Source organism: Thamnophis sirtalis, unplaced genomic scaffold (assembly GCF_051295495.1).
Source record: "Thamnophis sirtalis isolate CommonGarterSnake01/CBP01778 unplaced genomic scaffold, rThaSir2_p1.2 scaffold_13, whole genome shotgun sequence".
Taxonomy (NCBI): domain Eukaryota; kingdom Metazoa; phylum Chordata; class Lepidosauria; order Squamata; family Natricidae; genus Thamnophis; species Thamnophis sirtalis.
Window position 1 is genome coordinate 356,471 of NW_028261393.1, and position 25,993 is coordinate 382,463.

General features: G+C 62.7%; 2 protein-coding genes across 2 annotated transcripts; both read right to left on the reverse strand.

Moving 5' to 3' along the window:
* Positions 1–379: 379 nt before the first annotated feature.
* DPF1 (double PHD fingers 1) lies at positions 380–9,187 on the reverse strand. The gene is given in 14 exon segments (XM_087727348.1): positions 380–1,203; positions 1,291–1,372; positions 1,591–1,703; positions 2,318–2,437; positions 3,025–3,075; positions 4,488–4,619; positions 4,912–4,990; positions 5,979–6,068; positions 6,244–6,371; positions 7,181–7,232; positions 7,235–7,290; positions 7,757–7,864; positions 7,867–7,916; positions 8,956–9,187. Coding segments are annotated over 14 exon segments (1,164 nt in total). The 5' UTR covers positions 8,988–9,187; the 3' UTR covers positions 380–1,132.
* A 6,422-nt stretch (positions 9,188–15,609) lies between these two features.
* NUMBL (NUMB like endocytic adaptor protein) lies at positions 15,610–25,553 on the reverse strand. Its single transcript, XM_087727615.1, is given in 11 exon segments — positions 15,610–16,006; positions 16,009–16,203; positions 16,206–16,499; positions 16,607–16,741; positions 16,898–17,179; positions 17,283–17,487; positions 17,867–18,007; positions 18,313–18,387; positions 19,620–19,694; positions 20,013–20,156; positions 25,302–25,553. Coding segments are annotated over 10 exon segments (1,632 nt in total). The 5' UTR covers positions 20,139–20,156; positions 25,302–25,553; the 3' UTR covers positions 15,610–15,902.
* Positions 25,554–25,993: the final 440 nt, after the last annotated feature.

Sequence of the window (25,993 nt, forward strand, 5' to 3'; positions counted from 1 at the left end):
GTTGTATTACATGTTCGTTTTTAATTTTATAAGAATCTTTGCAGATCAAATCTGTATTATTTAATTTTGCTCTGTCTTAAAGCTGCTGATGGAAAGAACCATCGGTTTTTGTAAAATAAATTCTCTAATACTCTGGAAATCTCAGCCTTCTTTTTTTGCAGGGGGGGGGCGGGGGGGTTTGGCAAAGCTCCGGATGGGAGGGGGGGGTCCCCTCCGACCTCAGCTCCCAGAGGGGCCCAATGCTCGGGGGGCTCCATCGTCAGGGTGACTGGGGGACCCTGACTGGTGCCAGGAAGGGGCTGCCGCTCTTCGGCTGGCCACCCCCGGCCACTATTTGCCCCCCCCCCATTGTCGCAAGTGGGGCAGAGAGAGGCGAAGGCAGCGATTCCGACCACATTTAATGTATGTAACAATCCAAGCACACAAAAGTTGCAGGCAACGGAACAACACAGCTACACAAGAGGTTGGCAGGGCCAGGCCCCCACAGGCCTCCGGCTGCTGCCAGGCGCTTCTCTCCCTGGAGTAGCCCACCCACCCTATTTCAAGGCTGCCCTTTTAAAACTTCCTTCTCCCCCCCCCTTTAAAATCATACAGAGACACCCCCCCCCCTCTCAGCCTTGCAACAGCTTAGTGGTTACCACCCCCCCCATTGCTCTCGGCTCCCCCTCCCTCAGCCCAACCCCCGTCCCGCCGGCTGGTCCCAACTCTCCTCAAAGGCTTGCAGGTTGCTCCCACGGGCAGGAGGGGGGTCCACAGCCAGGGTGGCCCCCTCCCCTCCAGGTAGGAAGCCTCTGGACTTGCAAGCAAAGGCAAACAATTTCATCACATGCATCAGTCTGGAGGGATGGAGCTCCCCCCCCCTCCCACCAGTGCAGAGGGGCTGCTCTCTGCCCCCCCCCAGCATATGGCTTTGTGTGGACTGGCCCCACTGGGGTGGCCCGAGTGGGGCCAGGAGGTGACAGGTGTCGGTCCCACTGCAGGAGCCCATCAACACTTTGGGTGCCAGACCTCGATGCTCCTTAGTCCCGGCTGGAGGCCCTGCACAGCTCCCGCGCGTGGCCTGCAGTACAATTTGAGCGTCCCCAGAGGGGGGGGGGGGTTGAGGCTGGTGGGGGGGGGTTGAGGCTGCAGCCTAGGTCAGGGTGATGTAGGCTGAGGCTTTTTCCTTCAGCTGCCGCAGGCACAGATGGCAGCTCCAGCTCCCTGCAAGCCAAAGCAGCCGGGGGTCACAGCCTGGCCTTCTCCGCAGAGGGAGCCCCTCCCTGTCCCGTCCAGCTGGGGCTCCCTTACCTTCAGGGGGTTCGGCCATCGGTGGGCTCAGGCAGTACATGTGGTAGCCGCGGTCGCAGTCATCGCAGAAGAGCAGTTGGTCCTGGGGGGGAGGAAGGGGCCGCCACTGAGAGGCGCATCCGGGACCCTATTCCAAGGGGCAGGGGAAGCAACCCTCCCCCCCCTCCATGGCCGCCATGAATGCGCCTGCCACGGCCTAGAAAAGCGCCACACTTTCTGCAGGCCACGGCGGGCAGCTCCAGGCAACCCTGCGGGGAGACCTGAGAAGCCACATGGTCCCTCCAGCAGCTGCTCACATACGTCGTTTTCTGAAGTGCCACAGAGGCTGCAGCTTTTGCACTCGATGCATTGCCAGCGGTAGGTCCGCACAGCGGCCGTCATGTTCACCGTGAACTGCAGGCACGACGGGTGCCCTGGTGGGGGGGAAGAACCAGCAGCCCCTGAGCTTGACCTGCGAGGCTGGGCTCCCATCCGGAATGGCCTCCAAGGGCCGGCCGTCCAGCAGGGGGAGCCACAAGGGCTTTGGAGGGGGACCCGGGGCGGAGCGGACGGGGAGCCCTGGCCTCGCACACCCACAACCCAAAGCTCTCCTACAACTCACAAGCCCTGCGGCTTTCCCTACACCCGCCGTCAGGGGACCTGAAGGCACCTGTGTGGTCCAGGGATGAGATGGGTCCCGTCACTGGGCCACAAGGACTCTGCTGGTTGAGCATCCACACAACCGGCTTCACTTGGTTATTGACAGGTGGCAAGGAAGATTCAGAAAATAGATCCTATCACGTGCCCAATAAAAGTGCTGGGCACAGGCACCGTGCCAAGCCACAAAGATGCCAGGCTGAGCAGGGTTTTAGCAATCCCCATTCGTTGTGTTGTGTGTAGCCACCAAATTCCCAACTGCCGTCTTACTCCCTCCCTCAAAAAAGGGGGAGCGAAGTTTTGGGCCCATGGGTCCCCAGGAGACCCCAAACTCCGTAGCTGCATCATGCTCGCAGGTGCTGCCATTTGGCCAGAGGCTGAGCCGGCTCACCTGAGCGTCCACAATCAGCACAGGAGATTAAGTCCTCCGGGCAGCCAGTCTTCTTGGAGCCGCCTAGACAGAAATCACAATAACCATTTGGTATGACTGTCCCATCCGGAGCTTTCTTAGCTGCAAAACAGCAAGGAGAGGTCGAAATCAGGGGTGGACCCACACGCCCCTCTGTCTTCACCCCCCACCCACCGAGGGGGTTGACACATCCAGCCGGCCACACGCTCGCTCGCGCTCGCTCACTCCCAAACGGCTCTCCCGGGGCTGGAAGTCCCTCGCTCCGGCCTCCTCCGCCTGCCCCCCCCCCCGCCTCGCCTGGGTGCCTAGCAAGCACCTGGCTGTGCACTGCAGAGACCCCCCACCCGCAGTGCCCAGTTTCTACCAGAACCTGCCACCCAGGCACTCCTCGGGCAGCCTGCACTGGTAGGTGGGCACACAGCAAAATCTGGCAGTGGCTAAGCTGCCTCATGGAAGCCGCCTGCCCTTCCCCGCTCTCCCCTCCCCTCCCCTGCTTTGGGTTGGGAGGCTGATCCCAGAGGGAGACTTTGGCCGCAGGACAAACAGGTGGGGGGGCGCTTCCTCTCACCCCCCTCGACTCTGGAGAGGCCCCTGGGGGCTGGGGGGGGGCAGGGGGGAGGCCGCACGGGGGTCCCAGGCAGACCCCACGTTCCCAGCCTCCAACCTCTCAGCGCTGCCCTGGGATTTACCTGCGTGCCTGCGCTGGTTCTCTGGGACCCAGTTCAGCTCTTTGCCAAACTCTAGAGAAAGCCCGGCAAGATGGCCAGAAGGAGAGAGGGGAAAGGGGGACGTGAGCGCAGGGAGGAGAAGGAAGGAACAGGCTGGATCTGAATCGGGGAACCAGGCCTGGGAGGGGCGCTGGCCGCCTCCGCACCTCCGGCCTGTCGGGACGAGCAGGTGAGCCAGCAAGAAAGCGGGTCTCCCGAAGGGGCGGCGGCCCAGCTGCTTTGGGGGGGAACGGGGGCGCGGGGAGACGGGAGGGAGCTTTCGGGCGAGAAGCCGCCCACGCGGCGCGACCGGCGCCGGCAGAGAGGAAGGCGGGTCTCGGGCGAGGCGGGGGGGGGCACCCAGCAGGCCCCCGGCCCCTTTTCTCCAGGGACGGCGGCTCCCCTCCCCCCAACCTCCCGACTGCTTTGTGCTCCAGCGACGGCGCTGGGATCTCCATGGCAACCACCAAGACAGGGGAGGGGATGTCTTTGTTAGGGAGGGGCGGCCTCTTCCCTCCCCCTTCCCCTCCCCTCAGGTCTGGGGAAGGGATCCGGAGAAGGCTTCATCCGGCGCCCCCGCTTGCAGAGGCTTTCCACGCCCCCCCCCCAAAAGGAAGGGGGGTCCCATTTCTGCAGCCTTCTCAGAGGAAGAGCCCTTCCTCTTCCGGCCCCTCCGGCCCCTCCCTTCCCCGAAACACACGCACACAAACACACACACAGACACACAGAGAGAAGGCCCAGCTCAGAGGTCTCCACCTGCATATGTGTGCAAGCATGAATGCTCCCCCCCCCCCCCGCTTGCCTTTCCCGCTCCCATTCCCCAGCCAGCCTGTCTCCCCCAGACCCGTCTCCCCATTCTTGGATGAGCCCAAGCTGGAAATCTTCCACCTGCCAAGTTCGCCCACCGTGTTTCCATGGCAACTGCATCAGGGTGGGAGATTCTTGGAGCGGCTCCCTCCCTCCCTCCCTCCGTGGTGGATGAGCAGGGAGGATGAGGAGGCTGCCTGTCAGTCTGGAATGTGCCAACTTTGGGGAGCCCCCCCCCAGCCCCAAACCTCCAGCCATTGCAGCTCCACTGGGGTGGGGGACGCTTTCCTCGGTGGGGGGGGGGTGGCCTCTAGGGCGTTTCCCCACAGTCCTAGCAAAGGAGCCTGGGACCTCCGCCCCCTTCAAGGCAAGGAGGGGAGGGCAGCAGGGAGGGGTCTTGGGCCAGGGGCCTTCCCGGGCGGCTGGGAACCCTGGCGGGACCTGGAGCTGAGAGCTTCCCCGTGGAAGGCAGCCCCTTCCCCAAGAGCTGCGCTTGTGTCCCTCGGGGGGGGGGGGACCCTTGAAAGCGCACTTGGGGGGCTGCATCCTGGGCCCAGGCTGGCTCACCCGCTGGAGGGGCTGCAGGCAGGGCGCATCCCTGGCACAAAGGGCGGTGGGGGGGTCAGGGACACACTCACGTTTGTGGTTGTTCTTGCGGTGGAAGGGCAGGGTGTGGCGCTCGGGGCCCTCCTCCCCTTCCTCTTCCGCCAAGTGGGTGTGTGTGTAGTGGTAGCTGAGTCCAGGGCGATTCTTGTAGCGTTTCCCGCAGACTGAAAAGCCCAGAAAATCTCTGAGGCCCAGACGGCACCCAAGGTGTCCCCCCCCCGGCTTCTCCTCTCCCCTGGGGGGCTTTGGGCGGCTGCCAAGGGGCCCCCGCAGGGTCCTTCTCCTGGCCGCCTGTCCCCCTCCCTCCCCCTCCTGCCTCTCATCGGGGACCCTGGGTGGACATGGGGGCTCGTGGCAGGAGTCAGCCCGGTGGGACAGGCCCCAAACAACGCCCCCCCCCCCAGCCTTGGCCCAGGACCCCCCCCCCCGAACCCTCCCAGAGGGAAGCCCACTCACTGTCACACACGTAGGGCTTGTCCCGGTCCTCCATCAGGGCCGCCTCTGGCCTCTTCCGCAGCCCTCCGATCCCATAGGCCTGCGTGGGGAAGGAGGAGAGTGAGAGACTCCCAGGACTCTTAAAGGAAGGCAACCTTCTAGTCCTCATGAGCACTGGTGGGGAGGCTCACGGGAGACCCTCCCTGCACAAGGGCCTCTCCCCCCAACCTTCCCTGTTTTTTGGCCAGAGGCCCCTTTTGGCCACTCTGCTGCCAGCTCCCGACACCCCACGAGACGATGCGACTGGAATCAATTCTCCCCCTCCTTTTATTTCTGGCCTTTTGCTCTGAGTTTCCTGGGTGACTGGGAGCAACTCTGGTGGGGACCCCACCCTCTCTTTCCCACTGAGCCCCCCTCACAACCGAGGAACAGGCCTGGAACTGCAGGCCCCGTGCCAGAAACCCCCTGGCTGCTCCCCGGGGGAGGGGGATGGCTGTGCCAGACAAAGGGGCTCTGGATCCCCAGCCCCCAAGCAGACCCCCATTCTCCTTGCCCCTCCTCCCCACTCTGGGTCTTTGCCTGGGGGGTGGGCCGCCATCTGAGGTGCACCCCCTGTGAGGAGGCGATTGCTGGCCAGGAGCCCCTCTGACGCCCCCCCCCCCTTGCCCAGGCTGACAACCAAGGAGGCCCACAGGCTCCAGGGGCCCCAAAGTCAGCTGTGGTGGGAGGCCTTGGACTGAAGCAGCCCCTCCCCAAGCAGCCGGTGAGGTGCCCTGAGGAAGCCCACCGCCTCCTGATCGGAAGGCCTGGAGCTAGACTGCCTCTGTTGCTGGAGGTTCTGCCAGTGAGCCGAGCAAGCAGCTGCCACTGGGGGACGAGGGCCCCCCTTTTGACCCTGCCTGAAAGGGATCTTTGCTCTCCAGCTTTCCCATCGGTGGAGGTCCCATTTTCTAAGGGGCAGGAAAGGTGCTAGAGAGGCAAATGGAGCCCTGGGGGGTGGAGGAGGGGAAGGCTGGAGCTCCTTATGCCCAGCGTATGTTTCTTGCCCCCCTCGCCACCCCCGGCTGCCCTTCAGAGGCCGGCCCCACCTTGCTCTTGGCCTTGTTCTTCCTCCGGGGGACGTCCTCCTCAAGGTCCTCCGGGTCCAAATCGTGCAGGAATTCGCCCAGAGGAGCCTTCTGTGAGAAAAGGGAGGAGGAGGAGGCTCAGCTGAAGGGCCTGCAGACACTCAGAGCAGGAGGATGGGACGGGGGGGGGGGGCAGCAAGGAGACGGCCCAGATTCTCCCCTCATCCGGGGGGCCTGGGGGGGACCCTGCCCTCCCCCTCCCTCCCTCCCTCCCTCCCGCCCTCACCGGGCAGTCTAAGATCAGCTCTTCCTCCTTCAGCTCCGGCTTCTTGTCTCCCGCCTCGGCACAGAGCAGGGCCTCCAGGACGGGCCCTTCAGGGAGCGAGGCCTCCTTCTTCAGGGGGGGCTCACAATCTGGGGGAAAGCGGAGGACGAAGGGTCAGGCAGAAGGAGCCCCTCCTCTGGTCTTCCCTGTGGCACTATGGCCCCCTCCCATCCACCGACCCCAGCTGCTGCTTCCTGCCAGGAAGAGATGCTTCATCCCAGAGGAACACCTGGCGTAGTTCGCACCCAGAACCTGCAGAGCAGGGCAAGCTCCTGCTCACTCACTCCCCCCCCCTCAGGCCTCCTGCCTCCGGCCCCTTCCTCTTCCCCCCCCTCCTCCTCCTCACACCCAGTGTTTCCCCAAGGGCTTGGCCTGAGGGAACAGCAGTTTTGCCCCAGCCCCCCCACCCCTGGCAAGCTGGAATCCCGTGGCCATGGCTGGTCCAGGATCACTTCAACCTGTGCAAGATGGGAGGTGAGAGGCTGCAGGCAGGAGAGAGTGGAGGCAGTGAGGAGGAAGGGGCCTGTTTTCAACCTCACCGCAGCTGCTTTTCTTTTGTTGGGTGCCCAGAGCTCCTCCTGAGGGACCGGCAGCTCTGTAGTTTGTTTAACAACTAAATAATCTGCCACGGCTGCTAAGCGAGGCTCCCCACCTCCCCAGTGCGCACTCGATGTGTCCTTCCATAAACCATGACTCAAAGTTCTGATCGGGTCTTTCCAGAGTTCCCATTCAGCCACAGCCCAAAATGGGTCTCTCTTTGGCATCTCTTGCCGCTCTGAAGCCTCCAGAAGGTCCCAGTGCCCATCATTTGCCAGGGAGCCGTAGAGAAGACCTGCTGGAGATACGGCACCCGCCCAGGGCAACGCTCTCTGCCCCCCCTCCCCCCCCAGCTCCTTACCAATCTTGAACTCACAGGGCCGCAGCCGTGGGTCCTCCAGGATGTTCAAACGCGCCGCCTCTTCCGCCAGCAGCGAGCTGGGTAGGTGTAGATCTGACCGGGTGCCAGGCCTGCAGGAGAGACGCCCACAATCTTCCCTGAACTTGGCAGGGAAAGTAGGAGGGCAAACTTCCCTCCTCTGGAACCTGGAGGTTGGCAAGGAGCCTCAGCGGAGCAGCCTCGTGGCATCTGGGGGAAGCTGAAGGGTAGGTGGGTTGCCGTGCCCTCCTGCCACTTTGTTTGGCGTGGGGGGAGTGCCTTAAAGACAGGTTGCGCTTCTCTCTGCTCTTATTCCACTAAGGAGCTCTGCTCACCATGGTGCCCAGGGAAGTCAGGAAGGAAAACTGACCACCACCACCCCGTGTGGGGTGGGGAATGCCCTCCTACAGGCCTCTCTGCACATAGGTTTCAGGCTCCTAGTCCTCATGAAGTCAGAGTTTGTGCTTCTTTCTCCCCACCCCCCAACTAGTCACTCGGCTCTCGTGGCCCCCGGGGAGGGTCATCACTAAGTACAGTGCCCACCAGGCATCTCCGCACCTGGGCCCCTGTGGGTCTTCTCCATCCAGATGTAGCAGTTGTTCTGAGCGACCCCTGTCTGCGAGTCCAGGATCGGCAGGCGCATGCTGCGCTCGGCGCACAGGCGGGGTTGTAACTACGGCAGTGCTCGATGGCTTCTCGGTAGAAATCCTCCCCCAGGCTGCAAGAGAAGGCCCGGCCCTTAGCCAGCGCGCCTCGCCCGGCCCGGTCGCCGGCGCGGCTCTCCCAGCAGCACTCGGACCAGAAGCTGCTGGGAGCCGAGGAAGTGGGTCTAGGGATTCCCCGCAGGGGCTGGAGAAGGCCGCCGCCGCCGGCCGCAGCGTGGAGAGAGCCCGCGCCCCCAGAGGCGGCAGGGCACGGGACTTCCGCGTCCCCTCCCACCCCTCAGGAAAACTGGTCCCCAAGAGGAAGTGGCGATGGCCGCGGCTGGCCTGGGAGCAAAGGGGGCGGAGGAGACCATTTGGCCTTGGAAGCGTCCCCTCTCCTGGGGAAGCAGCCCGAGAGGCCCCTTCCCAGAGGGGATCCGGGGACTTTGTCCCTAGCCCGGCAGCGTCTCGGCTCAAGGCACCGGCTTTAAGGGGCCTCTGCCCATCTGCTGGACAGGCCCAAGAACGGCCGGGGGGGGTACGGGGCGCCTTCAGTTCCTCCCACGGGGAGGCTGAACAACTCCGGCACCGAACAATGGGGGGAAGAGCAGTAGCGGACCCCACCCCGGCGGCCGGGCCGCCTGCTGCTTCGGTTCGCCGGTGGCGTCCTGTTGGGGAGAGCCCCGGCCGGCACCTGTTTCCCCGGGCACACCTGTTCCGCTAGCCCTCCTGCAACACGCGTGCCGACAGGCGTCCACGCGGGACAACGGGAAGGACGCCGAGACCAGCCCACGCTGGTGCCGATCCGCCGAACGCGCAGTCACCTCCCGCGGGGACCTCTCTCCGATGCCTCCCCAACCCTCCCAGCACCAAGCGCCCTCCCCGCGCCCATCTGTACTGCCAGCAACCAGGCAGACCGAGCCCTCTCGCTCCCCCCGTCTGCCCCCTCCCTCCTCCTCCTCTCGCCAAGAACAGCTGCCGGAACGGCTGAGCCCCCGCGCGCGAGGGGAGGGGAGGGAGACTCCAGCCATCTCCCTCCCCCATTTTGGATCCTTGCCCCTCGTGCCTGCCGGGGAATCGTGCCACCCCACCCCCCAGATGTGGGGCACTCACCATTTGATAGACTTGTGCACAGCTGTGGCCATTTTGATACGGGAGAAAATGCCTCACCCAGCCTGGCTGGGTTGGTGGGAGAAGCCACGGATCCCCCTTTCTTTTCTCTCTTTCTTTTTCTTTTTCCCAGACCCCCCTTTTTTACCTCTCACATCGGAATATACTGTACAATTTTATTCATTCTCGAGCAGCTTGCAGCAAGGGGGGCCAATCACAGTGCAGCTCCTTTGAGCCCGGTGCACCATGGGGAATGTAGTCTCGGTCTTACAAAAGACTTCTCTCCTCCACATACACATGCACGGACACTTTTTGGCATTAATATTTCCCCCTCCTTCCTTTGCAAGCGCTTTACCCGCTGGGGATGGGAAGCGGGCATCTCTCACAGGAGGACTACAACTCCCACAAGGCCATGCGTTTGACAGCTGGGAGACCCACCTCCAGGGGGAGGGGGGAGGGGGGAGGGTTGGGGATATTAAAAAAATGGGAGAGGGATTAATCGCACTGTAAATGGCATCGCTGCAAGAAGCCGCCCTTCCTTGCCGGGTGCAGCGCGGCTGCCATGGGGCGGGCGGGGGTCTCGGCGCGGAGCAGAGACCGCCAAGGCCGCAATCCGGGCTTGCTGGGTCGACCGCAAGCGGGGAATGCCGAATCGGCCGCGGCAACGCCAAGTCCGCGCAGGCTGCAGGAGTTGCACTGAGTCACCGACCCAGGCTCCGGAACCGATAGGGGGCTCCCGAGCATGTGCAGAGGGCTTCCAGGCATGAAAGAGCTCGGTTAAGGGCAGCAGGTCGAGCAGCCCCGCAGTTTCTCCACCGCTCGGCGACCTCCACCCATTTCCTCCGTCCCCTTTCGCCCTGCCGAAGAACCGGGGTGAGGGCGGGTGGAGGAGGGGGCTTGCGCTCAACTGAGCCGGAAACGCCCTCGAAGGACCCGTGGGGGGGGCTTCAACCGCCCCTCTTTCGGCCCTTCCCGCCTGGGTCTTTTGCCCGAGAAGCCGCCGGTGAGGGTCTCCCCCGCTCCCTCCGCTGGGCAAAGGCGTCCCGGCGGCGGCCTTCGCCCCTTCTTCCCCGGGGCTGCCAGCGCCTCCCTGCCAGAGGTTCGCGCAAGAGCGCTGCGAGGTTTGGGGGGGGCAGACGCCCTTACGGGGAGAGGCGGAGGTCTGGGTGGGAAGCGAGGCGGCGGCCTTCCGCGAGCCCCACCAGCCGTTCGGCCGCCCGGCTGCCCCCGCGCTGCCCAAGGCGCCTGAAGGGGCTTCTGCTGCCCGCCTGCCCGCCCCTCCGCTGGGCGCTTTCGCTCTTCCTTCGTCGGCGCCGCTCAGCGGAGAAACGGGAGCTGTGCGCTCGGGGCGCCCTCAAGGCGGCATCGCGAGGTCCCGTTGCCTTCAGGCCTTGCTGCCCGCTCCGCAACCCCCCTGCCTCGGATTCCAATTGCGCTAAAACCCCGGATTCAGGCGACGTCCCCCGCCGGCTGTGTTGGGACTGGCCCTGCGGGGGGGGGGGGCGTAACCGCGGCCTGGCCAGGGTGCCTCAGTGCTCCTGCGGGACGCATTGGCTCCTTGGGAGCCACCGAGTCCAGGCTGAAGGGTTCCTCCACAGGGTGCTAAAATGGGGAAGGGGCCAAGCCTGAGAAGCCAAGGCCTGGCTGGGCAGTGACAGACTCCCAGCCACGTTTGTGGGCACCATTGGCAGGAGCACCATCAGTTGGCAGCAGCAGATGTCCTGGCATACCAATCCAGAAAATTGGTCCTGGAGGCACCAAAACCCCATAACCTTCTTGGTTCAGCCCCCAAAGTATCCAACAGGACTGCAGAGGCTGCAAATGGGCCCAAGGCAAGAAGCCCCCTGCCCACGTTTCCATTTCTTATGCTGAGAGGCTCAGGGCTTCCCACTTCTGCCCCCTTCAACACCCCCCTCCCCCCCATAAGAGATACAAGCATTGCAATGGGGTGTTATATTACTGGCTCTGTTGTTTATTATATAATACAAATAGGTGGGATTCTTTAATACAAAAAGTTTCAAAATAAGATAAAAAATAATACCCTCTGCCATTTTTGGAAACCTCCGGGCAGTCTGGTCAGGAGAGGCGTTCCTCGGCTTCCATCTTTGCTCGCCCAAGGTGAGTGGGGGGGAAGCAAGGGCAGTTCTGCTTTTGGAGGAGGGGGGGACACACTGAGGAGGTCAAGGAGCCATGTGGGAGGCAGCTGCAGTGGGGGGAGGCAGCTGCTTTCAAGAGCCTGCCTGAAGCTGGCTGTCCCACTGGAGAAGGAACAGCCCCACCCACCCTAGTCCTCCCTTGGCTGCCCCTTCCAGATGACCCCGCTCAGCCTTATTGTTCCTGAGAGCCTGAGGTCCCCCCGAGGGAGAAAGTCTTCCTAAGCCTTTGCATCTGGGAGGGATTCTTCCCCACCTCCCACTCCTCATGCTTGGATGACTGAGACTGAAGGGAGAGGAGCCTCACAAGGCCAGGCATCCTGAAATGTATGGGAGTGTGTCTGTGTCCCCCCCCCCCTCTGTGATTTGAGGACTAGTACCCTGCCAGACCCAAAATTGGGAATATGTAACAAGATTAACCTGAAGAATTTTTCTCCAACCCAGCCAAAACTGAGAGGAGGGGGCACCTCTTTTGCAATAACCATTCCAACAAGCTCACCCCCCCCCACCATTAAGTTTTGGAAAGGAAAGCCAGTTCCTCCCCTCCCCCCCACCCCTGACAAAAAGGGATCATGGATCTCCCATCAATCCAATCTCTTGCTCTTGGGTGGGGGGGGGGAGGATGTAGTACCCTAACCCTGTTTGAGGTCCCCCATGTGCAGCCTGAGGAAGGGTCCCTCGGCCTCTGGAGAGAAAGGAGCCGCCTTCGCAGCTTCAGGCCCAACCACAGGCAGCCTTGGAGGGGGGGGGGAGTGGAGGCACCCGGAGCCTCCCCAGCAGTTCTACAAAGGTTTTGGGGAGGGGAGAGCTGCCCAGGGAGGAGGGGGCCTGCCAGGCACAGAGTGGAGCACCCCAAAGGTTTAGGTTAGGTTTAGGTTTATTGGGATTTATATGCCGCCCTTTTCCCTGAGGGGACTCAGGGCGGCTTACAACCACAGGGGAGGGGAAGTGCAAGGTCAAAACAAACACTTTGTGAACAAAAGAAAAATAATAAAACACAGCTTTCATTCAGCAATCAAACACTCGGGCGGGTAATTGGAAGCCTATCCCCAGGCCTGCTGGGAGAGCCAGATCTTGAGGGCTGCGCGGAAGGTCTGGGTCGTGGTGAGGGTGCGGATCTCCATGGGGAGCTCGTTCCATAGGGTCGGGGCAGCAACAGAAAAGGCTCTCCTCCGTGTGGTCGCCAGTCGACATTGACTGGCAGATGGAATTCGGAGGAGGCCCAGTCTGTGCGATCTGATTGGTCGATTTAGGGAGGTAATCGGCAGAAGGCGGTCTCTCAAGTACCTAGATCCACTACCATGGAGTGCTTTAAAGATGGTCATCATTATCCTGAAGCGCACCCGGAGACCAACAGGCAGCCAGTGCAGCTCGCGGAGGACAGGTGTAACGTGGGCGAACCGAGGTGCGCCCACTATCACTCGCGCGGCTGCATTTTGGACTAGCTGTAGTCGCCGGATGCACTTCAGGGGCAACCCCATGTAGAGCCCATTGCAGTATTCCAGTCTAGAGATCACAAGGGCTCGAGTGACTGTTGTGAGGGCCCCCCGATCTAGGTAGGGCCGCAACTGGCGGACCAGGCGAACCTGGGCAAATGCCCCCCTGGTCACAGCTGACAGCTGGTGGTCAAAAGTCAGCTGTGGATCCAGGAGGACTCCTAAGTTGCGGACCCTATCTGAGGGGTATAAAATTTGACCCCCCAGCCTAAGCGTTGGTGTATTAGCCAAATTATTGGGGGGGAAACACAACAGCCACTCGGTCTTATCCGGGTTGAGCACCAGTTTGTTAGCACTCATCCAGTCCTTAACGGCCTCCAGACCCCGGTTCATCACGTCCACCGCTTCATTGAGTTGGCACGGGGCGGACAGATACAATTGTGTATCGTCCGCATATTGATGGTATTTTATCCCGTGCCTCCGAATGATCTCGCCCAGCGGTTTCATGTATATGTTAAATAGTAGGGGGGATAGGACCGAACCCTGAGGTACTCCACATGTTAGGGGCCTCAGGGACGATCTCTGCCCCCCCACTAACACCGACTGCGACCTGTCCGAGAGGTAAGAGGAGAACCACCGCAAAACAGTGCCTCCCACTCCCACCTCCCGCAGTCGTCGCAGAAGGATACCATGGTCGATGGTATCGAAAGCCGCTGAGAGGTCAAGGAGAACCAGGATGGACGCATAGCCTCCATCTCTGGCCCTCCAGAGATCATCGGTCAATGCGACCAAAGCGGTTTCTGTGCTGTAACCAGGTCTGAAGCCGGACTGGAAGGGGTCAAGATAGCTAGCTTCCTCCAAGGCCCGTCGAAGCTGAAAGGCCACCACTTTCTCAACAACCTTCCCGATAAAGGGAAGGTTGGAGACAGGACGAAAGTTGTTTAAGATGGCTGGATCTAACGATGGTTTCTTTAGGAGGGGTCTCACCACCGCCGTTTTGAGTACGGCGGGGAAGTGCCCCTCCCGAAGAGAGGCGGTGACAACCGCCTGGATCCAGCCATGTGTCACCTCCCTGCTGTTAGCCACCAGCCAGGAGGGACACGGGTCCAGAATACAAGTGGAGGCACTTACAGCTCGGATGGCCTTGTCCACATCCCCAGAGGCAACTTCCTGGAACTCAACCCAGAACTGATGTGGCAAATGATCCTCCTGTGTCTCAGCTGGATCTACTGCGGTGGAGTCCAAGTCCGATCGCAACCGAGCTACTTTGTCCGCCAAGAATTGAGCATAATCCTCAGCCCTACCCTGCAAGGGGTCTCCCGCATCCCTCCTATTAAGGAGGGAGCGGGTTATCCTGAACAGGGCGGCTGGGCGTGACTCGGCGGACGCAACCAAGGAAGAAATATATGATCTTTTTGCAGTTCTTAATGCTCGGACATAGTCCTTGGTGCAGGTAGTTAAGAGTGCTCGGTTTACCTCGGACCTATCGGACCTCCACTGGTGCTCTAGGCATCTCCTCCGGCGTTTCTTCTCCCGGAGTTCCTCGGTAAACCAGGGAGCTCTCCGGGATCCACTGACCCGGAGGGGCCGTAGTGGCGCAATCCGGTCGAGAGACTCCGACGCCGCCGAGTACCAGGCGGCAGCCAGAGTCTCCGCCGAACTGTGGGCGAGGGTATCAGGAATAACCCCAAGCTCCGTCTGGAACCTCAAAGGGTCCATAAGTCGCCTGGGGCGGAACCACCTGGTCGGTTCCTCCTCCCTACGGTGGGGGTTTGGCCTCCGGAAGTCAAGCCTCAGTAGGCAATGGTCTGACCACGACAGGGGTATGATCTCATTACCCCTCAGACCAAGATCACACATCCACTGCTCCGAGAGGAATACGAGGTCGAGCATGTGACCCGCTGCATGGGTTGGGCCCCGAATTACTTGGGTCAAGCCCATGGCCGTCATGGAGGCCATGAACTCCTGCGCCCCATCAGAGCGTTCACCGAGCGATGGCAAGTTGAAATCCCCCAGAACTATAAGCCTGGGGAACTCAACTGCCAGCTCGGCTACTGACTCGAGGAGCGAGGGGAGGGATGCTGCAACGCAGTTGGGAGGCAGGTACGTTAGCAGCAAACCCACTTGACCCTTGAGGTCCAACTTTATCAGCAGAGACTCACACCCGACAAGCTCCGGAGCAGGGACCCTACGAGGTAACAGAGACTCCCGGATTACAATAGCCACACCGCCACCCCTTCCCTGGGCTCTCGGCTGATGAAGCACCTGAAATCCCTCTGGGCACATCTCTACAAGGGGGACTCCTCCTTCTGTGCCCAGCCAGGTTTCAGTAATACATGCCAGGTCTGCCCTCTCGTCAACAATTAAGTCCCGGACGAGGGGAGCTTTGTGAACAACAGACCTGGCATTTAGCGACAACAGCCTGAGACCAGGGTCCTGACTACTCGCGCCATCTGGTCTTGGAGTGGGACTCCTAGGGCCGGAAGGAGGGATCTCTGCAATGTAGCGAACCCTCCTTCCCCGGTAATGGCCAGCCCTAAGGTCCCCGCCGTATCTGCCTCTCCCTGTCACGACCGCTATGCTCCGACCCACTCCCATGTCCATGGTCCCCCCAACCACCCCGGTTCCTCCCGCCTTCCCAGCAGGTCCTCCGAGTCAAACATACTCATTTATCCACTCTAACAATTCCCACGTAAAAATTTAAAACATATAAAATACAAGGGTAACAATTACTAAAAGTGGGCCATTCATTCAATTCCAGCCAGCTCCCATACACTCACAAGCTGAAAGGCCACCACTTTCTCAACAACCTTCCCGATAAAGGGAAGGTTGGAGACAGGACGAAAGTTGTTTAAGATGGCTGGATCTAACGATGGTTTCTTTAGGAGGGGTCTCACCACCGCCGTTTTGAGTACGGCGGGGAAGTGCCCCTCCCGAAGAGAGGCGGTGACAACCGCCTGGATCCAGCCATGTGTCACCTCCCTGCTGTTAGCCACCAGCCAGGAGGGACACGGGTCCAGAATACAAGTGGAGGCACTTACAGGGAGATGGAAGCTGTCACTGATGCTCTGGTGCTGCTGCTGCTGCTGCACAACGGGTGGGGGGGAGAGCAGAGACCCCCTCCCATCCGCCCTCTGCTCTCCGGAGGCTGTGGCAGGCCTGGGGGGCCTCTTGCTTACCCTGGTTTCCTACTGGCCGCCCGTCCTCGGCCTGGACGGGAGAGGAACTGGCTCCCCGCGTCGCTTGGGGGCAGCTCTCCTGCTCCCACTGGCCGCTTTCCGAAGTGCCGCTCCCCATCCCGGGATTTAGAGAAGCCGGCCTCGCACGATGGGGGGCTAAAGGGGAACCTTAACAATCGGGATCACAATTCTATTTCAAAGGTTTTCTGCCGGTCGCCAGAGAAGGGGTTGGAGGCAGCAGTGGAGGCCTTGGATTCGAGGGCAGCCCACTGGGCTTCAAAGGGTCTGGGGGCTCGAGGTGGGGGGCAGGAATGCCTGGGGGGCTTTGCTCAGAGGGCCAGACAGTCCCGTTGGCTCTGAGCCGAGGGGGGTCCAGGAGGGCCTGAGGGAAGGGGCTGGCCTTGACCCCCAAATTTGTAAGGGGAGCCTGTGTGGCGGAGCAGAAGGCATTGGTCACCATTTGGGAGGGTGTGATGCCCACCACGGCACGCTGGGGAGGGCAGGGAAGGGCAGTGCAGGCACGTAGGCAGTGCCCACAGGCACAAAGGTGGGGGGCATGTGGGGAGATGCAAAGATGCCTGTGGGGAGGGGGGCTGCCTCATAGCTCAGAGGAAAGGAGGGCAGAGGTGGGGGGGCGGCCTGGGGAACCTGCTGGTGCTGCTGAGCCTTGGCAGCCTTGGCGACCTCTTCCAGCCAGCGCTCTGCCTCCGAGGGGGTCCTCTTGTGCCCCGGCTGGAACAGGGGGCTGGCCTGGGGGTCGTCCCATGAGCAAGCGGGTCCTGAGAAGAGGGCGATACGAAGGTCAAACAGCGGCCCTTCCAAGCAGGCCTCCAAGGCCCCCCCACCCCACCCCCCAGCACAGGGGGAGTGGGCCCTCCGGCTGTACCTGTGCTACCCCCTTCTGCGGGCACGAGGGCTGCGGGGGGCTCTCCAGCTGGCTGGGCGAGCGAAGTGTCAATCTGAGTGCAGAGAGCTGAGATACTGTCCGAATCCCTGCTGGCGCCTGCCTCTCCCTCTGAAACTGGCAGAAGAGAACATGCAGCTGGTTCCTTGGGGTCCGTTTCCCTCCCCCCCCCGCCCCCTTCTCCCTCCGGCCAGTAGCTCCTGCCCTCCCTCCTCACCTGGCACCGAGTGCCAGCCCCTGGCAACGGCACCTGGGAGCCCCCGCCTGTCTCACCTGCGCTGCTCTCGGCGTGGCCCTTGCGCTGCAGAGTGGAGGGCAGCTCGTTCAGGCGCAGGGAGAGCTGCCTCTTGAAGGGGGAGTTCTGGCTCAGCGTGGGGAACCCTCGGAAGGAGCCTTGCCGCACCAGCTGCTCCAGGGGGGCATGGCGGCGCGGGATGGCATGAGCCCCCCCGGCCTCCACCTTCTCCTCGGGGGAAGCAGCCCCCTGGGGGGGAGAGGCGCTGCCGGGTTGGGCGGGGGCTGCGATGGGGGCCGAAGGGGCCGCAGGTGCTTCCGCTGCAAAAGAGGGAAGAAACCGGGGGTCTCGCTGGTGCCGCTCCTCCCACAGAGCCCCAGCGGTGGATTGGTGTGCCCCCTCCAGCCAGCCAGCGGCTCCTACCTTTCTTCTTATCCTGGGGGGACCGTGCTCCAGAGGGGCGGGAGGTGGGGGCTGGGGGCCCGGGCAGTCGGAAGGAGCCCTCCCGGGCAAAGCTGGTGCGGCTGGCATCGAAGGAGGCCGTCACCCCACACTCCTTCTCCCGCTTCTGCTTGCGCTCCAGGCAGGCGGCAAAGGCGCAGCCCACGGCGTGGCTCAGGCGCTCCCCCTGGCTCAGAGGGGCAAGGCGAGTGAGCGGGGGGGGGCTCTGCTGGGGGGTGGGGAAGGGTCTGGCAGGCGGGGTGCACCATTCCCTCCCTGGGCCTGGAAGGACAACCGAAGAGGCAGAGGGGGACAGGAAAGGGGACCCAGCACGGGACAGTCTGCCTCGGTTTCCCTTGTTGACTGACCAGCCAGCCTTTCGAAAGAGCCCTGCCGGCCGCCAGACCTTCCCAGACCCAGGAGGGGTTCGCGGGGCACCCCAGCCGCCCAGCAGGCGAGGAGCAGCTCCTCCCCAGGACCGCCCTCCCTCTGGGGCAGAGGGCCGGGAGAAGGAGCAGAGCCTCCCTCCCTCCCTTGTTGCCGGGAGGAAACCCCCCAGCACTCACCGAGTCCTTCAGGGCCAGGAAGCCGTGGCAGATCCAGCGCCGGGTAGTGCCATCCCGGCAAATGTAGGAAAAGGCCTTGTCGAAATTGCGATCCGGAGCACAGAAGGAAACCTTCTCAATGGTCTGGTCCACGATCAGGTCCTGGGTGGGGGGAGGGGCAGCCACAGCCCCACCACACTGTGAATGGAACACGTGCCCCCTCCCTGCCCTGTGGGCTCTGCATGCGCTCCGGACTCTCTCATCACTGGAGCTTGCGCCCAGATCAGGAAGGACAAACCCCGACCGGCACCCTGCCCCCAGCAGCCGCTTGGCTTTGGCTCATGGGGGGGGCCTCCTGCCATGCCCCCCCCTAATCAGAGCCCAGCTGTGGTCAAGGAATTTCTGGGCAGTGAAGGTGAGACACCCTTGGACTGGCACGCTGCCCTTCCCCACTGCCAGAGGCCTACCTTGGTCTTGTCGTCCACCACGCGCAGCCCATCGGCTGAAACCCACAGCACGGACTTCACAGATTTGCGGCCACTCTGTGGAGGCCACGGAGAAGGACCACATCAGCAGGGCCCACCTCCCAAGCCCTCTTGCCCCCAGGCCCTCTCCTTCTCCAAACCCCTCTGGGCAAAACAGGCCCACTGAAGGGGGGCGGGGAGAGCAGGAGAGGAGCCTGCAGGGCATTTGGCTCTCCTTGGCAGCAGGGTGGGGGGTGGGGGCACTGGGTTTTGTGCCAAATGCCCAAATGTTCAGTTTCTGGACGGGTGGGGTCCCACCAGGGAATCTCACCAAGCCTTGTGCCTGCAAACCTGCCCCCCCCCACCCCCAAAGTCCAGGCAGGGTGTGTGTGTGTCTTGCGAGGGTGGAAGAAAGAGCAGGCAATCCAAATGCCCCTCGCAACCAGGGCCTCGGATTAATTAGCTAAATTATTCAAAAGCCTAAAAGGCTCCTTAGTCAGCCCTCTCTATTTTTGTTGGCACATTATTTATAAACGCTGCAGTTTGCAGTGGAAACCTCTCCGTCCCCCCCCCGCCCCCCCCCTCGGGGGAAAAACGCTCTTTGCCTTCTGGGAGATTCAGCAGCCGAGATGTGCAGCCCCCCCCCCCCCACTCACAGGCAGCCTGCCCGCCCCCCCCGCAAAAGAACGGCCTTCTGTCAAAGCCTGCGCACATCCCCTTCCCTGATCAGCCCCTGGGCTCCCCTGCTGCAGCCCACACGGATGGCAAACGGCAGCAGAGGGAGAAGCATAAAGTCTGCCGGCTCCCTTTGGGATTCGAAGATAATCCCTAAAACTCATCGATAATTATTTTGAAAAGTTTTAGAAGGAGCAGCGTTGTTTTGTAGCAGACTGCGATGGCACAAGGCCCCTATCCACCACTCCTCTTACGCAACATGCTGACATGGCCCAAAGTCAGCCTTAACAAGCATGTTGTGGGAACTCGGGTCCCTGCGCGACTCTCTGGCTTCAGGGACGGACGGGGCGAAGACGAATCCCGGCCAGATTTTGTGCAAAGTTGCTGATGAGTCGCCCAAAGAGCAAAGAGGCCAGGAAGTCCAGCATCAACTACGATTATTCTGGGTGGCCAATAAGACCCTGCGGGCATCTGGCCTCCCCACCAGCAAAGGCCGAATTACAGAAAGGTCAAAGCTGCAAACTGGACTTCCGTCCCCTGGACTCCCACTGCTCAGAGCCCGGGACGTCTGTGCGGCCTCTGGTCCGGCCAGAGCCATCCTTGGGCATCGGCCCCCTCGCCAGCTGGGCCCTCACCGCTTTCAGCTTCTTCACCGCCTCTTCGCACACCTGCATCCCCCGGGACTCCTCCACTTCCACGTAGCCCAGGTACTGCGGGGAGGGAAGGGGGAGGAGTCAGCAGGCCTGACCTGATCTTTGTGCCGTGGAAGCGAAAGGGCAGCGGGAGCCACCTTGTGTGGTTGCCCGGGACGCCCAGAATCTGACCGCCTGCACTGGTGGGCGAGGCACAAATTGAGGGGCCCCAGCGCAGCCCCAATCACCAGGACCCTTTGGCTGCGAGGCAAACGCGAGGGGCTCCCCCCTCCCCCTCCCCACAAGGGCCGGAGGTGCTGCCCCTTTGGCCGGGGCCTTAGTGGGGCTGCGGAAAGGCGCTGGGGCCCCCCTCGGAGGAAAGGGGCGGCCACTCACCCGCACCGGGAAGCTGCAGCGGCCCTTGCGCACCGCCTCTTCATCGGCTTGCCACTGGTGGGGGCGGCTGGCCTCGGGCACGTAGGACGGTTTCTTGCGCCGGAGACTCTGCCGCAGTTTGTTCATTGCTCACCCCTGCTGGGCCTGAGGTGAGAGAGGGCAGGTGAGCCCGGCTGCCCTCCAGGGAAGGAGCCGCACACAATAGCAATAGCAATAGCAATAGCAGTAGACTTATATACCGCTTCATAGGCCTTTCAGGCCTCTCTAAGCGGTTTACAGAGAGTCAGCATATTGCCCCCAACAATCTGGGTCCTCATTTTACCCACCTCGGAAGGATGGAAGGCTGAGTCAACCCTGAGGGTGGTCCAGGCTTCAGCGAGACTCTCCTTCTGGCGCCCAGAAGCGTCGGCCTCTGGCCAGCATCACCCCAGACAGCCCAGGAAACCCCCGAGCTGGCCGCTCCTCACCAGGACCTCCGAAATGGGGCGGCATATTCGTTGGCCGAGGGGGGGAGGGGGAGGAGATGCTCCAAAGTTCACCCTGAACTTGGCTGAAGTCCTTGGGGCAGCCCCCTCCCCCCCCGGTCCTCCCACCGGATGTCTTCCAGCCCTAATAGGAGGAGCTCTTCCCAGAAAAAGGAGCCCCAGGGCATCGGCTCCCCAAGGGATGCACCACCCCTGCCAGGGACGGGCAGCCTAGCCTGGGGCTCTGACTTCCTGAGGCACAGCAAGGAGGGAGCAGAGTTCACCTGCTGAGCGGAAGAGGGGGGGGCAGCGGGTCTTCTCCCATTCCATTTCGAAGCCGTTGCATGCCAAGGGGGGGGGGGTTCCTCAGTCACGCTCTGATCATGCAAAGGATGCCAAGAGCTGAACCCTCCCCCTCCCTTCCTCTCCTGTCTCCTGGAAACAGCCGCCAGCCTCGGAGGTGGCATGTTGCTTCACAGGCACCCTAATGTTGGGGGCAGGCAGAGCCCCATCTCCACCCCTCCTGCATCCCTGCCCCCTGCCAGTGTCGCTGTCCTGAAGACCTGCAGTGAGGGGCGCAAAGCCCCCCCCCCCGGACTCTGCCTGAAGCCTGTTTGGCCGGGCAGAAGCAACGGAGGGCGGAGGGGGAGGCCTCCTTTGGCCCCGCAAACACTTCCAGTCGACAGGAAAGTTTCTGCAGAAACCCAGCAGGTGCCCCTCAGCTCACAGATGGTCCAGGCCATTAAATGGACTCTGCCCCACAGAGCAGACACAGCCCGGTCTCTTTGTGCAGAGCGTGCGCCCCACACAATGGCCACAAAGCGAAGCCCCTGGAACGCTGGGGAGACGCACAAAGGGGCCCAGACGCAGCCGTGGTTAGGGGCTGTGTGTCTGTGGGGAGGGGGGGGGATGAGGTCTTGTTTAGAGATGGCCTTTTAGCAAAGTCAAACTCTTCCACGCAACAGCTGCCTGGAGCTGCTGGGAACAAAAGGCCACCCCCCACGTCAGGCCAGCAGCTGCCCCGGAATGGCTTGGGGGAGCCCTCAACAGCTGTGTGTGTCCCGGCCCTCCTCCCCCTTCCCCATCGAGCCCACCAGCTGCACCACGGCTGGGCAAACATTTGGCCAAGAAGGACTTGTTTCCTCAGCTGCCACCAGGATGCTCCCCCCACCCCCCGCGGCAGCCTGGCACACCCTAGCGGCTGGAGGGTTTGCGGGCCCTGATGGGGGGCAGGTGGGACTCTTTCCCAGGCAAAGAGGGAGGGCGAAGAGGGAGGGAGGGAGGGAGAGGGATCAGCTCTGCCTGCCCTGAGTGAGAGAGGGAGGAATGGGGGGGGGAGAGATTCTCCCTGGTGATCAGGACCAGGGCAGAGAGATCCAGGGAGTCTGGGAGATCTCTTGGGGGAGCTGGAGTCCAGGAACTTCACTGATCCTGCCCATCTCAGCAGTGCAGAAAAGCCCACCACGCAGGCCAAGCCTTGAGGGTGGGGGGGAACAGGAGGGGCCCTTTCCCTGGCCTGCCTGCTCCGTCTCCCGACCCAGGAGAACGTATGGCCTCCTGCACCAGAGAACAGCCTGGGGGTGTGTGAGGGCTGGGGCTGCACGAGCTCTATGCACCTTCGGACCCAAAGAGGCCCTGGAGCCCGCATGGCTTCCCTTGGGCTTTCTGGCTGGGCCAGGGAAGAAGGTGGCCAGGTGCGGGGGGGACGGAGGGGACGGAGATCAGAACAGTCGGACCCAGCAGACCCTCTCTCGGTGTGTGTGGGTGTGGGTGTGTGGTGTGCTCTGTGGCTGGCAGGCCCTGAGGCACCCGAAACAGCCAGGTGCAGCAGGTGCTTCCTGAGTCTGAATCTGTTTTTGGAGTTTGGTCAACTATTGAACCCCGCTAATTAAATGGGGGGGGGGGCTTGTTGCATAAGACAGTACCCCCCCCCCCAAGTAACAAGGTGAGCTTGGCCTTGTGTGCAAGTGCAGCTGTGGTGGGCTCCATCCGCAGAGGCTGCCTCACCAGGAGACACGGGCCCCCCTCTCCCTCGCTCCCCTCCAGCCCAGAGGCCCATCCCAGGGCAGAGCCCAGCTCAGGGCAAGACGGCTGGGCTTCAGTCTCCCCCAGCTGTGCTCACAGCGCCTGCATCTGTGTGAAACTGCCTGCCATTTTTGGGTGTTATGAGAACACTAAAAATAGGTGCCCCCCCCCTCCCCGTCTCTTAGCCAGTCCTCAGCGTTGCTGGCTGCTTTCCCCAAGAGGAGCCGAGGGAGGATGCAACCTTCTCCAGGTCGTCCTGGGTGGGAGCCCCCATTGGTCTGGGGCTCGCCCTGGACCCCCACCCCACCCCGTGATAACTGTGGCAGAGCGGAGAGGGCAAGTGCGACCCAGATCAACCGTCCCCCCCATAGGGCTAGAGGGTTTCCAGGGAAACAGTGCCCCCCCCCAACTCCAGCCGGCACTGCTCTGCCCTACTCAGGCCTCCTGGTCAGAGTTCGCCCCACCCTCCCAGGACTTTGGGGAGTTGCAGCCGGGAAAGGGCTGTCCAGCAGGGAAGGCTTTGGGGCCACTCAGGCTCCCTCTGGGAAATCTCTGGAAGGACCTGGCAGACCTGCCGGAGCCCCTCCCTTTCGCCCGAGGGGTGCCAGGGGACTGGGAAGGGCCGATTCCCGTGGGCTGCCAATGCACGGCCTTTCCATGGTGGAACTGCTGGCCAAAGTGATCCCGGCAAGAGAGCCCACCTGGTGGGTCTGCAGCGTCAGGAATGAAAAAGGACCCCAAAGATGCCGCCGGCTCCTCTGGCTGCCACCTCCTCGAACCAAGACCCAGAGATGGAATCCCAGTGGCCAGAAGCTCCTTGCCTGGGTTAGCCCATGGGGGTCCTGAGCCTGAGGATATGCAATGAGCAGGTATTCTCTGAGTAATATGCAGAGTGCAAGCAGCATTCCTTCCCCAAGGATGCTCCTATCTCTCCCCCCCCCCCCCCACCCGGCTGCTACTTGGATTGGATCCCAAGTCAAGTGGAACTCCAGCAGCTTTTCCCAGCCTCCTCCCCCTGCAGACGATGGAAGCAGCACCTTTGGGGGGGGGGAGATGACTGAGAAACCCCTCCTCTGCCTGTGCACCCCCAAGAGAAGCTCCTGTGGGAGGGAGGGGCCCTTCATTGGAGCCACCAGAGCTTTCCTGGGGAAGGGGATCTTCAGAAGCCTCCCTGCTGGGGCCAAGAATGCTCCGGAGCCTTTCCTTGCACAAGGAGGGGCTCCTTGGGGTGGTGTCCCCTCCAAGCCTCTTTCTAAACTCTGGATGTACTCACCTTCCTGTGGAAAAACTTTCCCAGGAAATTATGGGGGTGGGAGTGGGGGCTATGCTACCTGGCTTCTTCCATGGCTTTGTTCCCAAAGTGGGACTCCCCAAAATTCACCTGAAAAGACCCTCATTCATCCTGCCCCCCTTGATGTTAATCGGTCCCTGAGGCAGCCTCATTTCTTCCAAGGCTGACCACAAGTGAGCCCGCCAGGGAGACCCCCCCCCTCTCCGAGCCTGCTCTGAACATGTCACAGAGCTTTCTGTCGGCCCCACCCAGGAAAAGAGTCTCCTGGAGGGAAGGAAGCAGAGCGGGCAGACTTCGTCAGCGCCTTAAAATAGCCAAGGCAGCCAGGCCCTGGCGGGGGGGGGGGCAAATGGGGCATTCAGGGGCCGAGTCCTGTGGGAGGCAGAAGCTTCCCAGGAGAGGAGATGGGGGGTGACCTGAGCCATCCCCTTCCTGGAGCTGAGCAGGCCCCTTTCCCTACAACTGGGGCTTGGCAGGTGGAAGGGCCGGAGGGTAGCACCCCCCCATGCAAACTCTGGGAGATGGGGGGGCAGTGGAGGTGGGGGCTAAACCTGCAGCTCCCCCAGCCTCTCTGCCTCAGGGCTGCTCTCCCAAAGGGTCCTTGTGAGGAAGCACATCATAGAAAGTATTAGGGGGGCACATCAGCATAATTCATGGAACTCATTCTCTGGGTAGCTCCCACCGGCTGGGTCAGGCAGGAAATCAACCCCCCCCCCGAAGAATTTCCCAGAGAAGCCACCCCGAAGAGAGAAAGCTGACCCTCCCCTGGGTCTCCCCACTTCAAGAGGCCTCGCTTGGCAGCAGCATCTTCAGGCTTGGGCCTCTGGGACCCGCACCCCAATTTCTGGCAAACTCCCACATGCACCGACAGCGCCGTTCCAGGAAATTCCCAGCAACGCAGCCGAAGCAGCATCCCGAGCTGCGTCCCCGAAGCCTGGCCAGCCTGGCGGGGAACTCGCCGGCCCCTCTCAGAAACCGGGACAGGGCGGAAAGTTTCCCGCGAGCCCCTTGGGCAAGTTTCGGGCCGGCGCGGGGGCTGCTCCATCCCACCCCTCGGGCGCTGGGGGAGAAGGCGGCGGGCGCCAGAGCCGGAGCTGGGTGGGGCAGCCGGGCCAAGGCAGGATGATGCCGGAGCTTCCCGGGCAGCCTGAGGTGTGGCGGATCGGACAACCCGCCCCCGCCTCGCAAGGATGGAAAGGCCGCCCTCCCCGCAGCGCCTGCCTGAGCGCGGCTGGGCGGAGGGCGGGATGCGATTCCTGCGCCGCCCCCCCCAGACCCCCTTTGGGCAACCCGGAAAGGCTCTCCGTGGAAGGCAGCGGGGGCTCCTGGGCTTCCTCTCCGGGCCGCCAGGAGTCCCCGAGAAGCCCCTCGGAGCCCTGGCGCCCCACAGGATGCGGACGGGGAGCGGGGCTCGGGGCTCCGTCCAGGCGGAGGGAGAGCCTCTCGCGGCGGTCCCCGCAAACGGGCAGCTCTTGTTGCTGCCGGCCGCCGCCGCGGCGTCGTCCTCACCTGGATGCGGTAGCGGCGATCCTCCTCCCGGTTCGACATCCAAGGGGAGCGAGGAAGGAAGGGCCCGATGCCGCCCCGGCTGCTCCGTCCGCCCGCGGACCCCGCTCCGTCTCTGCCGCCGCCGCCGCACGCACGCGCCTCCCCGTCCCTTCCTCCCTCCGAGGAGAGACTCCCGCCCGCCTGGCCACGCCCCGGGCCCGGAGGATGCAAGGCAGGCCCGCCCCGCCGCCAGACCGCGCCCCCCTCCCCGCCGCCTCGGCCCGGCCCGGCTCCTGCTGCCGGTGGGGGCCCGGGCGCTGGAGGGCGCCTTCCGCGCTGCCCCGCCTGGACCGCCTCCCAGCCTGAACGAAAACGGCGCCTTTCCGAAGCCGGCGGCACTTTGTACATGCTTGCAGCTCCTCTTCCTTCCCGCGAGGACCAACGATGCTGCCTGAGTAACGGCGAGAGCCAAGAACTAGGCCGGCCGGCCGATAGGCCGACACCCACCCCGCCCGGGAGGAAAAGCCAGCCGGCCAGAGAAGAGGCAGCGGAGAGGCGCCTTGTCCCGGGGCGAGAGTCCCCTATTAGGGGAAGGGGAGGTCTGCGTGCAGGAGGCTCCCTCTTCGCCTTCCCAGGTGTTCCAGGGGCTTGTACCACAAGCGGAGTCGCCACTCTTGGGAAGATGCTGATGCCGGCGGGAGAGCAAGAGGTGG